Source organism: Corvus kubaryi, unplaced genomic scaffold, assembly GCF_017639235.1.
Source record: "Corvus kubaryi isolate FWS band 111438036 unplaced genomic scaffold, C.kubaryi_AGA036_p1.0 69, whole genome shotgun sequence".
NCBI classification, from domain to species: Eukaryota; Metazoa; Chordata; class Aves; order Passeriformes; family Corvidae; genus Corvus; species Corvus kubaryi.
In genome coordinates, this window is record NW_024582057.1 from 5,318,926 (window position 1) to 5,334,436 (window position 15,511).

General features: G+C 48.5%; 1 protein-coding gene across 6 annotated transcripts in view; it reads left to right on the forward strand.

The window, feature by feature from the left end:
* Window positions 1–14,852, forward strand: part of TFAP2A (transcription factor AP-2 alpha) — a 20,478-nt gene extending 5,626 nt beyond the window's left edge. For 2 of the 6 annotated variants that reach the window (XM_042049052.1, XM_042049053.1), the window contains exons 2-8: window positions 2,609–2,666; window positions 2,768–3,043; window positions 5,955–6,006; window positions 7,655–7,886; window positions 8,739–8,857; window positions 11,169–11,310; window positions 12,889–14,852. In XM_042049052.1, coding sequence (XP_041904986.1) covers window positions 2,609–2,666; window positions 2,768–3,043; window positions 5,955–6,006; window positions 7,655–7,886; window positions 8,739–8,857; window positions 11,169–11,310; window positions 12,889–13,177 — 1,168 coding nt within the window. In that variant the 3' untranslated portion in view covers window positions 13,178–14,852. Of the gene's footprint in view, window positions 1–86; window positions 282–948; window positions 1,326–2,608; window positions 3,044–5,954; window positions 6,007–7,654; window positions 7,887–8,738; window positions 8,858–11,168; window positions 11,311–12,888 lie in introns of those variants that run through there. The other 4 variants (XM_042049049.1, XM_042049048.1, XM_042049051.1 and 1 more) reach the window with 3 other exon arrangements.
* Window positions 14,853–15,511: the final 659 nt, after the last annotated feature.

Below are 15,511 nucleotides of genomic sequence, written 5' to 3' on the forward strand. Positions count from 1 at the left end.
CCCAAAAAAACTTTCCCAGCCGGTTTCCGGGACGCGGGGCACGGAGGCGAGCCGGCTCGGCGGCACGGGGCGGCCGCCGCGGGGGCAGCGGCGAGGGGAGCCCCTCGGCGGGGCGCCGTCGAGGCATGGACGGGGCGGCGGCGGCGGGCGGGCCCGCGGAGCCCACCCCGCGCAAAGGCGGCGGCGGTGCGGCCGAGGGCAGCAAGAACCAAGCGGGAAGCGAGCAGCCGCTCTTCTCCCTGGGCTTTGAGGCCGGCTACGCGCAGCAGCCGCAGCCCGAGGTGCGCCCGCGAAGGACTGCGGGGCTGGGGACATGGGGAGGCGGTAGCCGGGGGGAAGGGAAGGGAAGCGAAGCGAAGGTGAGGAAGGAAGGGGGGAGATCCCGCGCCCCCTCCCCTCTCTCCTGCCCGTCTCTCCCACTCCCCCCCCACACCCCCCTTCTGCACCCCCCTCCCGGCTCCCACCCTCTCCCTCTCTCCGGATCTCTTTCTCTTTCACTTTTGCATGCCCTGCAACCTTTTAAAATGTTGCCCCTTTCCTGTGATTCGTCAGACGCAGCAGCATGTGCCCCCTCTCTCTCTCCCGCTCCCTCTCTCTCCCTTTTTGTCTCTCTCTCCCTCTCCCTCTCCCCCATCTCTGATTAGATACACTGATTCTTCATTCAATGGACGTCATTTAGAACAGGCTCTGCCTTGAGTTGGCTTCCCGCTTCACGCTCGATTTCCAGCCATTCTTCCCTTATTAAGTGTTCGTGTAATATTAATAGTCATGAATATCTGCTATTAGGAGTCTCCAGGAAGGCAGCAGATCTGTTATTAGGAGCTCAAGTGAAGCAGCAGCTAAGTCAAAGGAGAAAAAGAAAGAAAAGAGTCAGAGGAAAAAAAAGGATTAAGAAACAAACACACACACGCTAAAAAAAAAAAAAAAAAAGAAAAAAAAAGCGCAAAACAGACAAACAAAAAACCAAAACAAAAAAAAAAAAAGAAAAAAAGAAACCAACTTTGACTCCTCACACCGCGCCAGGATAGAGAGCTCGCCTTGGGAACACTCGATGAAGGGCAGCAGAGATCGGTGCAAGTTCTGATGGATTATCGTGGCGCGCCCGCGGTGCAGGAGCAGCCCCGGCGCCCCGGTCCTGCCGCCCGCGCCTAGCGCCGGGCTCCGGCCGCGCTCCCTCCGCGCCCGCGCCGCGCCCGCACCCGCGGGGCTCCGCCGGGGGCTGCGCGTTTCGCCGGTCCCTTTCCTCTGCCTTTTCGTTATTTTTTCTACCTTGACTTGTAACCCCCGACTCTTCGCAGATGTTAGTGCACAGTTTTTCGGCTATGGTGAGTTGCTTCACGTTTCTCTCGGAGGGGGTTCGGTGCGCGCTGGGTGTTGCTATTGTTGTCGGCGGTGGCAGTGGGGGTTTCGCACCCAGCTTTCCGGAGAGGGCTTTTTTCCTTTCCTTCATTTTTATAAATTCGGTGGTTTACATTTTTCCCCTTCTCTCTTTATTTTTCTTTTCTTCCCTCCCCCCCCCCCCCTTTTTTTTTTTTTTTTTTTTTTTTGGTCTGCTTTGAGCGAACGGCAAAAGGCTTTGCTTGGACCCTACCGCTTCGATTCCTTCACCTTGCCACCTGCAAAACGTAATATTTTCGCTTTCTCGTTTCCCTTTTTCGGGATCGTGGTTCTTTCCTTCGAATCCTCCTCCGTGGAGGCCATTCCTTTTTCCCCAGACGTTCATGTGGGCTCATCTGCCCGGCCTCGAGAGCCGGCGGAGCCGTGCCGAAACGCCCGGGCTCATTCCGGTGCCGCTCGCCCGTCGGGGCGGCGGCGCTTCCCCCGGCTGCGTGCCGCATTCCTCCGCTTCCCCGGCGGCCGGGCCGCCGCTGCCCGCTGCGCTCCGAAATCGCGCGCTGGCGAGCCCGGGGTTCGGTCGGGCATCGGGACGGCTCTCCCCGTAGGTGGGGGACCACGGCAGTGCTTTCGCTCCGAAACATTTCTAAAACTCTTGGGGGGAACGACCGGTTTGTTTGGAGCCTATTTCGGCGTCTTCTGGTAACAAAATGGCAGTGGGCTTGGATTTTGCAGGGTTTTCTTGGGACGCGATCGGTAATCTCAGCGACAGTATTTATCTCGGTTCTGTTAAGGGCCAGAGGAAGGATTTTGGGTTGTGGCAGAATTATTATTTCAATAACGCCCGCTTGTGAATTATTCTTTTTATTTGTGGGAAATACCTGCTCCTGAAATGCAGGGGCGCGATCTGTTGTGAATCCACCCTGTACCGCCGCAATGTTTTATTAATTTTTATAAGCAGTCCTGTTGTAATTATTGCTATTATTGCTGTTATCATTATTGCCGTTATTATTGTTTTTTAAAAAGCGAGACTGCCCCTTAATTATTTGGGAAGGGAAATCAGAGGCAGAGAGATCTCCAGATCTGCTTTTCTCTGCCTCGGAGACGATGATTTGCCCATCATTGCCCTATAGATGAAATTTTCAAGCCGATTTTGAGGAGAATCAGTTTGATATTATCTTTGTTTTTCTTTTCTTCTTTCCCCTCCCCCTCCTCCCCCTCCTCTACCCCCCTCCACCCTCCAACGCCCCCCCGCTCCCGCTCCCCACCTCAGGAGCGCCACGACAGTACCAGCAACGGGACAGCCCGGCTACCCCAGTTGGGGACCGTGGGTCAGTCTCCCTACACCAGCGCCCCACCGCTCTCCCACGGGGGGGGGGGGGGGGGGGGGGGCGGGGGGGGGCCCCCCCCTTACCAGCCCATCTACCCCCAGTCTCAGGACCCCTACTCCCACGTGAACGACCCGTACAGCCTCAACCCCCTCCATGCCCAGCCACAGCCCCAGCATCCAGGATGGCCGGGACAGAGGCAGAGCCAGGAGACGGGGCTGCTCCACACGCACCGGGGCTTGCCCCACCAGCTCTCGGGGCTCGACCCACGCAGGGACTACCGGCGGCACGACGACCTGCTGCACGCCCCGCACGGGCTGGGCTCGGGGCTGGCCGACCTGCCCCTCCACTCCATCCCCCACGCCATCGAGGACGTGCCGGTAAGCCAAGGGGCCGCCCCAGGGCCCACTCCTCCCTCTTAACGCCGGAGCTCAACGTCGGGGGTAGAGGGAGGGAGGGGAACCAACCCCCCCCCCCCCCCCCCCAAAAAAAAGAGAGGGAGGGAAGAAGAGAACTCCCCCCCCCAGGGAAAAGTGAAACCCCCACCTAGAACAAAAGGTTCTCACAGCTCGTCCCTGTGCGACGCCTCCCTGCTAACTTGCCCACTAAAATATAAATAAATCAAATTACTGTCATCGTTAACAATATCTTTCCTTCTCAATGACAATAAGCTGTTACGATTGGAAGAATATATAATATCACCACAGGGCCGTGGATTTGGGGATTTCTTACTGCCTTGGGAAAGACATGAGTCTGAAATGCCTGTGAGGACATTTAACGAGATCTCACAAATGTAAAGGGGGGATGGGGGGAAAGTGGGGTAAAGTGGCCTAAGAAGGAAAAATTGGTTTCCCATGATTACAGGATTGGCATATGGGATAACCACATCCAAAGTTATAAGTGGGTATGGGCAGATCATCTTCTCTAAAGGAATTAATTGACAAATCAGGGAAGAGGTATAGTAAAATGCTGCCTCCTTCTTTTAGTAGCGGTGCAAAGGGATGACCTCATAAATCATTACCTATAGGTTATCGAATTCGAGTCAGACCTGCTACACCCTATATTAAATTAAATGTTGGGAGCCTATTGGAGGATGTATTATTTGGGGGACCTAATTCTGTTATCGATGAGTACACACTTTAAAAATGATTTCTAATTAAGCATGACATTAGTGCACAGGCTACTTACAAAGCAAGCCAGGGCTATTGTTCAGTTAGGAAAGTGGTCTTATGCAACACGATAGGTTGTGATCAAAGTTCATCTTTCTGGGTTTCTCCCCAAAAATGGAATTAGAACATGGCAATAAATTTATTAAAGCCCACAGAGCTCATGCTGAGGGACTGAAGCTGCTTGACTTGCAGGAGGAAAGAGGAGGAGGGAACTGCGGTATCTGGATGTGATTTTTGCCGAAATGCCATCCCAAATTACAGGATCAAATATTACAACAATATATTTGCTGACAGTTTAATGAGTACAGTTTCGTGTTGCAAGGATAATGTTCAGATGAACTTACCTATTTTTGGGGGTCATTTTGAAATCTTTTGTAAATTATACTCGGGGAAAATAGTGAATTTATTACAGCCCTCATCTGGCTAAATTAGCCACAGAAAATTGCTGGTTGTGTTTAGCAGTTTTGCAATAAACGCATACGTTTTCCAAAGTGGAGGATTTAGTAAGCAATTTGGATCCGTTAAAAGCAGGTCAATTCTTTAAACTTGATATAAAATAACATGGAGGCAATCGCAAGAATAAACTAATTTGTTGACTGCAAGCCCCTGATTGCTGTAGGAAGAACATGACCTAAAATGTTCTCTTGAATTCTCCCTCTCCTCAGTTGTGCTCTATGGCAGTGGGCTGATTCGGGAAGCCTCCTCTGCAGATCTATGAATTAATAGCATTGCTATACTTCGTGAAAACCAAATGCCATCTGGTTTAAATCCTTGAGCCAGCCTAACCATTTTTTTTCTCTGTAAGACTGAATCAGCAAGCTTCATGAAAGAGAGTACAAAATAAGAGGGTGTATCTTTTAGGAGTATTTTATCTAGTTAAAAAAAAAAATCTTTTACAGAAATCTGACTCGGGAGCTTATTTTTCGAATTTTTCTGTTCCTGCAACAGTTAACCTTTAATAAAAACAACTGCTAAATATTTAAGAAAGTCAAGTAGATGGTGAAAATTATTTAATCATAAATATCTCTGTGGGATTTTAAACTTAACAGTCCTCCCTGTACAGAATATGTGTAGAAATAACACAAATAAAAGTATTATGCCACACTACATTTACTTTATGGGTTTAGGGTGCATGCATAAAGGGATCATATTTCCCCATATAGTTAAAACACAAGAACTGCAGCAGTAGTCATTTCTGAACATTTCTCAATTTAATTATACTTAAATCCAGAAGCACTTTAGGCAAGTTACAAATGAGAGCATTGAGTATAATAAAACCTGTAATAAAGCAACTTAGTACCATCCACCCGGAATCATTGAGATCAGGCACAATTAACAGGAGCATAAATCCAAGACAGAATGGAAAATGTTAGAATCAGTATTATTGTTGGACAAAGACTAGAGAAGGAAGTAATAGTTTTTTAAATGGTAATGCCTGAGTTTTGTAACGATTGCGAAATCTTCTATCTCAGCAGCACTGGTGTTAATTTGTAAACACAGCCAGACATTATATTGCCTGTCAGTTTTTGGAATTAGAAAACATGATTTCATTTGACTTTCTAATCACGTCGTGACTCCGCCGCGCGAACCCCAGCTGTAGCCGCGACCGCGGAACCTGCGAGGGGACAATAGTGGGGGAGCCCGGGGCTGCGCGGGGTGCGTGGACCCCCCCGGCCCCGCGCCGGTCCGCGCTCCTTTGTGCTTTCCCTCCCGCGGGCGCGGGAGCGGGCGCAGCGGCGGGGAAGGGCTGGGCCGGGCCGGGGCTGCTTCCCGGGGAGGAGAGAAGGGACGGGAGGAGGGAGCCCTCAGAAGCTTAAGGCCACTCGGGCCCCGGGGGTGTGTGAGTGATTTATTGTATTTTTCTAGGGGATCGGGGAAAGAGCTGGGAGGGATGCAGGATTCCTCTCGATAAAGGAAATCCCCCCCCAAATCTCCTTCTTCCCTTCCCTCCCTCCCTCCATGCAGGATCTGTTGTTTCTCTCCCTACACCGTGCCCGGCAATGGGGGCGGGCGGGGGGGGGGAGACGACACACAACTTCTCCCGCACCCCATCCCACCTCGGCCCTCCCTGCCTTTTGTTGTGGTTGTACATTGACATCCCTGCCTGTTCCTTTTGTTGCAGCACGTAGAAGACCCCGGTATTAACATCCCAGATCAAACTGTAATTAAGAAAGGTAAGCCGCTTCCTTGCGCATACCAAACATGTCGTCACAGGCTGGGGACTGCTCGCAGGGAGGACTTACCCGGCCTCCCCCTCTCCCCTCCAGCCCCCCGGCCCCGCGCTCCTTCCTCTGGCATGTAGTGTTGGCCAAAAGGTTGGAAGCAAAGAAAAATGGGCGATGTGCGGTAAAATCTGCCCTCTTAAATGGCCACGTTTGCCGTGCATTTTAATTATTATTGTCGTTAACGAGGAAAAATGTTAGCAGATGATCTAGAAAATCCGAGCCGGTCTTTTAGTGCATTAGCGAACAATTGGGTTTCATGGTTTGCCCCATGCATTTGGCTGAGAGGAGGATTTGAATCGTTGTTGGTAAACGGGGCTATGAAAGTGAAATCGTTGTTCTCCCTCCTCCGGGTTTTCTTATTTAAATCACGCCGGTGATGAGGTGGACTGGTGGAGAACAAGGGGCGAGTTTCTGGAAACTGGTGTCTGTCGGTTGTTAGGGTGGTTTGGTTTTCGTTGGCTTTGTGCGCTTGCTTCACTTGGAATTAGATTGCTTGGAAGCTGGTACCCAAATCGTGTAAAATATTTATTTCATTTTTCACTCCATTTTCATTTCCCGTCGTTCTTCCACAACTGAAGGATTGGGAAAGGTGGCACAAGGCATTTTGCAAAGCAGGTTCTTGAACGGTGGAAAGTGATGGGTTTTGTGTTGGGATGCTGTATAGTGAGATGCTGTTGGAGTAAAGCTGGAAGGTGTAGCTAGCTCCTGCCTGCTCTGAGGGGTGCCATGGCTGCGTGGCCGCCTGGAATTTGGGTCCCCAGGCCACCACTGGAAAGAGGTGCTGAGTAGAGGCACTCTCCTCTCTAACCCTAATCGCTGTACAGCCAGCGAACCTGAAGTTTCATACCCCCCCACCCCCCGCCTGTAAAGCCTTTGTCACGTCAAATTAGATGTGCAAGGGATAAATCTTAAGAGATGCTCTTTCCAAGTCGACATGATAATTGGCTCTTTTATTAGTAATCTCAAGAGTTCGTTTAACTCCTGTTGTATCTATTAGCCTTCCCAGAGCTATTAATGTCACAAGTGATCTATCCAAAAAGGAGAGAGCCCCCCGCTTGGTTGGACTGCGCCCGCCAAGCAGAGCGGGCTAAGGCAGAGCAGAAAGGGAAGGCGGCCGGGACCCGAGGCACCGAACGGCGGCAGGGCACCTCCCCGCCAGCCGCCGCCGGACAGGGACCAAGATATATTTTGGGGTGCCGGTTCTCCTCCGCGTTACGGGTTTTCCACGTCTAAATTTGTGCGCTGGCGGGGCCCCGGGGTTGCCACACATCCTGCCGGCTGCGCCGCTGCCCGGGCACTGCCCGTCCGACACGGGCGGTACCGACGTGCGGCACCCGGCGGCTTCGGCGCCCGACAGGGGCTGCGGGGGGCCGCTGCGGGCTCTTTTCAATTTCCCCGCTGCGGGTCGAGGGTTGTCCGGCTCCCTCCTTGCGCCTCCCGACGAGAGAGGGGAGGGGTGCCCCCGCTGCGTCCCCGCTGCCCCGCAGGCGGTGCGGGGCCGGGGCTGGCCGCAGTGAGCGGCTCGGGTGCTTCCTCCTCCCTCCCCGGCTCCCCGCCCGCTCCTCACCCTCACCTCCCTGCTCCTCCCTCCCTGCAGGCCCCGTGTCCCTCTCCAAGTCTAACAACAACGCCGTCTCCTCCATCCCCATCAACAAGGACGCGCTCTTCGGCGGGGTGGTGAACCCCAACGAGGTCTTCTGCTCGGTGCCGGGCCGCCTCTCGCTGCTCAGCTCCACCTCCAAGTACAAGGTCACGGTGGCGGAAGTGCAGAGACGCCTGTCGCCGCCCGAGTGCCTCAACGCCTCCCTGCTGGGCGGAGTGCTCCGGAGGTGAGGGGCGGGGGGACGCGGGAGGCGGGATGCCGGGCTGTGCCGTGCGGGAGGGAGGGATGGAGGCAGGGAAAGAGGAGGACGAGCGCCCACGCGGGGCGGTGGCGCGCGGGGAGTGCGGCGGCCGCCGCTAGGGGGCGGGGCGCGCGCGGCTGGCGGGGCAGCGCGGCCGGGCGGCGGGAGGGGCCCCGGGCGCTGTCGCCATGGCAACGCGCGGTCTCGTGCGGTGCCCGAGCCCCGCCGTGAGGGCCCCTGCGCGTCCCTGCCCCCGTCGTGGCCGTGAACACCCCCACGGGCACGCACCCCCATGACCGGCTTAGTGGCGGGCACCCTGTGGTCTCACCCAGGCAGTTAGGCAGTGCCTGGGCAGGGAATAACATTCAGGATTAATTGAGGCAGCTCCCATCTCTGCAGCCCCGCTTAGTCCAGCTCTGCTGAGAAGCCACAGATGGGCCATGTAGAGTTTGGTGTGAGGACGGTGATGGTCTGGGGCTGCCGGCCATACAAATTGGCCTCCTCCCATCACACCTGGGAGAAGCTGCCCGTGTCCATGGCACCTTGGGAGCTCAGGCAGCCACCTCAGAGCTCCCCATTAGCCCTGGGGCTGATCCAGACCTTAGTGAGGGCCCCTGTTCTCTAGATGTGGAAACATCCAAAGCACCATCCTTATAGCTGGGATTCAGCTTTCAGCAACAGTTGGTCTTCGGCCACCCACAGGCATGTATCCCGTCCCTTGTGCCTTTATTCCCCTCCATGGGAAGGCGATGTGTTGGGGCATGTGTGGGTGGGAGCCAAAGTAGGAGCAGGTGCTCCCCCAGGCCCCATTTCTCAACGCCTTTCTGTGTGGAGCAGGGCAAAGTCTAAAAATGGAGGGAGATCTCTGAGGGAGAAACTGGACAAAATAGGACTAAACCTGCCAGCCGGGAGGCGTAAAGCTGCTAACGTTACCTTGCTCACATCACTCGTGGAGGGTAAGTGACTCAAAGAGCTGGGAGGGCTCGTTTTGAAAATGTGCCTGTTGCTTTTGCCAAATGGGAGAAGACTTGGTGTTGAGTTGTTTGGGGTTTTTTTACTGCTTTCCCAGAGTCAGTGCTGCTTGTTGGCATTTGGAAGGGTGTTATTTTCTGTGTCTTATAAAAAGATCAGGTTAATTGTGTGTCTTTGCTTTTTGTTATAACTGAAACGGGTTTGTGCGAGTCCTGCAGACTCAGCAAAGCGTTCTACCATTTCTTTGCTTTTAAGTTTCCGAGCTAGCTGTTTTCAGGGCCCCATCTTGCTCACTCATTCAAATGAGTAATCCCTCTACGGAGTAAGCAGATCTCATTGGGAGCAGCACGGGAAGGATCACTGTGAAGGGGGATTGTGGGCTTAGCCCCGTAAGAGACCCCTGAGTATCAGGTTGGAAGTTACGGGCAGCAGAGCCTCTCGTACTTCAGTGTTGTTCTTCTGCCACAGGTGGACAACCAAGTGATTTTAAATGTCAGAAACTGCAGCTACTTTAAGCTTGTTCTCCCTCTCAGCCTGCAGCCACATAACAGTAAATCATTTAACTTTTCTGACATCTGCGTTTAAGAAATGCGTGACCATTACTTCCTGAATTAATTTGGGAATCCTTGACCTCAGCCATGAATTAATGGCGTCCTGAAAGCCTCAAAGTTGCACCACCACCAGCCCCCACTCCCTTTTGGTTCTCATTTTCAGAACACATGTTCCCTTGGCTATATCATTCTCCTCTGCTTTGCTTTGGCCAGAAAAGGTGCAGCTTCCTTTTAATGCCTTGGGATGTCCTATGCTGTCCGTACTGGGAGGCAGGGAGCTCAGGAGTTTGCAGTCATTTAGTTTTGAAGCAGTGGCTGTGTCACGCTGGCTGACACAAAGTATGTTTGAGGCCTGCAAATAGATCCTTCTCCTTTCCCCTTATGTATGGGTTCAACTGCATTTTAGACCGGTTCAGTTTGTAAAGTGCTTTTAAGCTCAGCCCGAGCTGTCCAGGTTCAGCTTAAGTTTGGTTGTATAGGGGGAAATTTGTTTTGTTGTTGCTTCGCATTCTGCGAAAAATGTTTCATGTGCAAAGAGATGGGGAAAAGAGCACTGTGCGATGATGCCAGACATCATTTTTTTAAACATCAGGATTAGTGAACAAACTATATTTATACTGCGTGAAAATTATCGCGTCTTCATGTTTCTGAAAAGGCTTTGCAATTGCATTGACACGCTGTGGTAAAAAAATCATGAGGGGAAAACTTGTAAAAAGTCTAGATTTGGTAGATGCTTAACATTATTTGTGATGTTAATGAATATGGAGAAGGTTTTATGGTAATCTATTGTTCTGTTTGGCTTTCACATACAATGGCTTTGAAAAGAATGATTTTTAAAAAAAACAAAACCAGAGGCCCGATCTTCAGATAACTTGGTGATGGTGGCTAATTTTGGGGAGATGATCGTATAAACATTGCTGGGGCTCTGAGTCCTGTAGCGATGAGGCAGTTTCTAGAGTACTGTTATTGTTTATGATCCGCTCCATTTTATGGAAACAAGCTCACTGGACTGAGGCTTTGAAGCTCTAATTGGCGCATGCGTTCTTCCGGAGCTAGAGCTAATGGCAGGAAGCCCTGCAGTAAAAACCAACTGGTTCAGGAAATTAAAACCAAAGATTTGAAAATCAACAAAACAGACAGACTCAGTGGAATGACCCTAAAATTCTCATGGTTAATTGTTTGGGGGTGAACATATAATTATATGCAATCAAGTTAAATTTTAAACACTTAGCTGTTTAATGCATTTTATTTAGAAGAGCTCTAGGAGTAATTATGATCAATATTAATCATTGATGCAATGCAAAAGAATATAGAGATGTGGCTGAGGCAAACACATTTTCAGAGTAAATAGCTGTGAATAAAATGTACATAAATGGCTCTCCATAGGTATGGAGATGTAAATCGAAGCGCACATTCTAGGTGGATGGAGCCTGTCTGTCTAAAAGTATCTGTTAATCAATGTGAACTTTTAAAAATTCTTGTGTGAGATTTCACTTCTAACAATTGTCATGAAAATACAGATTTGCATTGCCTTCAACTGAAGCAAAGAAAACTGCAAGATAAGATGTAATTAGCATTTCTTTCCCTAACTTTTTCAAAGAGAAAATGCCCAAGCCTTTGAGAAGAGCCCAAGTAGAATGTAGTGGTTTTTTGGAGTTTTTTTCAAATGGATTTTTGCCTCTGTGGGATGTGTACTGATGAGCCATGTGTTTCTTTCCATCCCCACCCGTGCCTCCCTATTCAGGAGAAGCAGTGCATCTAGCTAGAGATTTTGGGTATGTTTGTGAGACAGAATTTCCTGCCAAAGCAGTAGCTGAATTTCTCAACCGACAACATTCCGATCCAAACGAGCAAGTCACAAGAAAAAACATGCTTCTAGCTACAAAGTAAGACATTTAACTTTTTGGCATGTTGCTTAGAAATGAGGGAGGGGGGCAAACTCAGGTTTGGGGCTTTTATTAGTGAATGTATTTGTTTGCTGCAGAACCAGTGGTTGATGGCTTTGCAAGTTGTGAGGGTGTGTATTGGCCTTCCTGTGTAGGAGAACTCTGCAACCCAGCTTGGTTTCCATCAAATCAGTTTGCACAGATTACCTTGAATGTGAGTTGTGAAAATTGAGGGTGGATGTTTAGTTACAGAAAAGCAGTAATTCTTCAAAGCAAAACATTTTCTGGGCCTATTCACTTAGCTTATCAACTGAAGTAGAAGGGGGAGGCTTCCCATTGACAGTAAAATAAAACTGGCACATTAAACTGATTTCAGTTCATTAAAATCGGCAATGGTTCTTCCTGCCTAAGCAGCTCTGTTACTTAGCAAATACAGGGATATTAAAAATATATTTTAAATGACAATCTGTATGCAGTTAAAATGCTAGCAGAGTTTATCGTTGATGGGGCTGCCTAGACTTCCAGGTGGTGCGTGAAAAGAAAATGATTGTTTTGGTATGTTTGCTGGAAATTAAAAGGGTTGTTTGGTAGCCCTTAATTACCAGTGGAGGTGTCATCAAAGGGCACAGTGCCAGAGGACACAAGCAGGAGATGGGAGCTGCTTTATGGCTGGAAGACATTAATGCGGGTTTTAGAATACAAACTGTTTCAACACACCTCTGAGCTCTCTTGCGCTAAGGTGCGTTATTTCTCCAACCATTTGTGCAGTGAGTGGGTGATATAACCTATCTTCTGCACCATGCCCTCGTATCCTCCCTTCTCACCTCCCTGGAAGGAAATTTCCAGGCGCTGGTTAGCGTCAGCCTTCCCCTCTGTGGAAAGGTCCCTTTGGATTTGGAGATAGAGATTTACATATATAAATGTTTCAGAATACCCTAATTTAAATCCTCAGTTGCCTGCTCTGCCCTCACTCACTCTTCCTGACACACAGGTGTGTGTTTTAGCCTTGTGAAGGAAGAGGCCCACATCTCTCTCTGGTTCCCTCCAAAGAAAGGGATCTTCCAAGATGTGAATAAATCCCTTAACCTACCTTTGGACATCACAGCCCATCTGTTAAGCCTGCTCAGGAACTTTAAACTGTGTTTGTGCCCCAAATCCCGGCTGGGCAGGGATGTGTGTTTGTGGAGAGTGTTGAGGGCTGAGGTATGGAGAGCGGTGGGGCAAGAGGCATATGTCTCCCTGTTCCTGTTGTCTGCCTGTGTGTTGGATGGGGCCAGGGTGTGATTTATGGTGTGCTGTTGTGTGTGCATGCAAGGTGAAGGGAAGAGGTTTGTGTGTGCTGGGGAAGTGTGAAAATTAGGGGGAAGGATGCATAGAGAGGAGGGGGAGAAGCAAGAGAGTGTGTGCACTCCGGAGCAGGAGCCCCCTTGATCCAGGGGCTTGTGCAGTCTAGCAGGGAGAATGCACGGGCTTTGCTGCTGCCAGTGATGGTTCATTTCTCTCCCTCTCTCTTCCCTTCCCTCCTTCCCTCCCTCCCTCCCTCCCTCCCTCTGTCTCTCTGCTCCATTTGTGCTACAGACAGATCTGTAAAGAGTTCACCGACCTGCTGGCTCAGGACCGATCTCCCCTGGGGAACTCGCGGCCCAACCCCATTTTGGAGCCGGGCATCCAGAGCTGCCTGACCCACTTCAACCTCATCTCGCACGGCTTTGGGAGCCCGGCGGTGTGTGCTGCCGTCACTGCCCTGCAGAACTATCTCACTGAGGCACTCAAGGCCATGGACAAAATGTACCTCAGCAACAACCCCAACAGCCACACAGACAACAGCACCAAAAGCGGCGACAAAGAGGAGAAGCACCGAAAGTGAGGATCCCCCCTCCCACACACTCCTCTCCCTTCCCCCTCATAGCGCATCGATCTATTCATCTCCCTCCTCCCTCTCCCCGACACCCAGCACCCCAGGCTACAGCAACAGAATGAGCGTCCTTCTGCCAGTCCTGTTCTCTGACTCTGCAGGACTGCTCTGTCCTCTCTCCACACCCCTTCCCAGCATCCACATTTCCATTTGCTCCTGCTTAAGTTTCCCCCCTCTTCCCACTGCCACCATCGTTTTACCCCAGTTTGGAGCCTAAGAGAACAGAACAGGGGGACGGAGCCAGCAAAGAAAAAAAGTTCTGTCTTGAGTTTGTGAACTTTTTTTTAAATAAAACAAAAGGAGAAAAAAAACCCAACAAAAAAATAAAATAAAAAAGAAAAGGACTTTTTTTTCTAAAAATATATTAAAAAATTTAAAAAAAACAAACAAAAAGAAATAAATAATACTTAAAAATTCTATGAGCTTCACCGGACTGAATCACCACCTTCCCTTACATAAACTTCAGTTAAGATTGTAGCCATACTAAAAATGAAAATAAAACAAGTGAAAAAGTACAACAGCAACAGCAGACATACAAAAGGCAAAAAGGACTGATGACATTTTATCAGTATTGTGAATAAATTTGAACACAAAACACAAGCGGTTCCATGTCATATCTTCAGTTGTAGAACTTTTTCCTGTCCAAGGTAAAGCGACCAACTTGAACTTTCTATTGCAACACGATTCACGGTTATTATATAAGGGAATCAGTGTTCATGTATGTATATATTTATTTATGTGTAATTTAATGGGAATTGTAAATATGGTGAGTCTGTTTTAAGCCTTTTTTTATTTATCTGGTGATCTCGTTTACCTCTTGTTTAGTGGGTTTTAAATCTTCCCCTCTTAGTTCATCATGTGGTTCATGGTACTTATTTAGATATCAGAGGTTTTTTGGGGGTTTTTCTCTGGGATTCATCCTTTTTAGCCCTGTTGTAGCATGTTAAAAGCGACAATGAAGCAGCTGAACAAATAAAAAACCATAATTTTTATATATAATTAGTATGACATTTAGTTTCTCATTGAAGATAAAATAAAGTGATGTTGGACCCTGGCAAGGTTTTTAAACATGTTAGTGGTTTTACAACCCTTATGTGTTGTGGAAAATGAAAAAAGTTATTTTCATCCACTGTCCTTCTCCCGAAAGCACCAACAGAGCAATAAATTAATATTGTCTTTTAAAACAAGATTTAGCTTTACTTTCCTTTTTTCCCCCTCTTTTTTTTTTCTTTCTCCCTTTCTTTTGTTTTTATTTTACTCCTTTTTTTTTTTTTTTTTCCCAAAGAACTTCAAACATTTGGGACCACCTGGTATCCTGTATTTCCACTGGCCCTATTGGAAGCAGTTATAGTTGTATTGTATTGAGTTGTGCCGGCAGTAGTTTCCATGCCTATCAATGTATCATAGTCCTTTGTTGCCCAGATAAATAAATATTTGATACGCTTTATGTCGATTTTTTTATTCAGTAGCTGTCTTTACCCAGGCGTATTTTTGTTCTTGGCAGTATTTTTTATTCAGTATGGTTACAGTAATTGAGTTTAACTCTCCCTTGACAATTGCTCCTTGCAATAAGCAGCTGAACCCATTGTTTCCCTCAAGTATAATAAAAACTTACTTTCAACTTGGAGTTCAGAGCAGGGTATCATTTAGATATTCCACTGAGTCTGTATTCAGACAAATGACACAATAAAGCACAATGTATTCTTTTGGATAAAAAATTGTCTGTACTACTAACAAAAATGACACACTATCTTTTCTTTAACCAAAACATAATTTTATTTAAAAAATAAAAGTTTTATTTTATTTATGTTGACCTCTAGGTTTTTATTTATGTTTATATACAGCATACAGAATTATAAGCCTGTAAAATTTTGTACATGTAGTTGTCCTAACGGAGAGCAGAGATTAAAACACACATCTCAAGAAGGACATTTAAAAAAGAATCATGACTGAGAAAATGCTGAAAATGAATGCTATGAAAAAAATTATGTACTGATAAATCAGAGCTGGGTGCTCCCTCCCCCTCAAGAAAAAGAAAAGCTCCATAGTCTATGCCAGCAAAATCATCTCACGGTTGTGAACTTTAGTGAAATCTTGCAGGAGACAGATTATTTCTGATTGATGGTTCGTGTTTTAGTGGAATGCACAGACTGACATTTTGAGATGGCTGTGTCAGTTTGTAAGGGACTGAAATTTTTATCTTGAGTTTCTTCTTGTGGAAACCAGTTGTGAAACAGGGAAGTTCGCTTTAAAAAAATTGAGTGTACGTCTTGAAGATGGGCTATA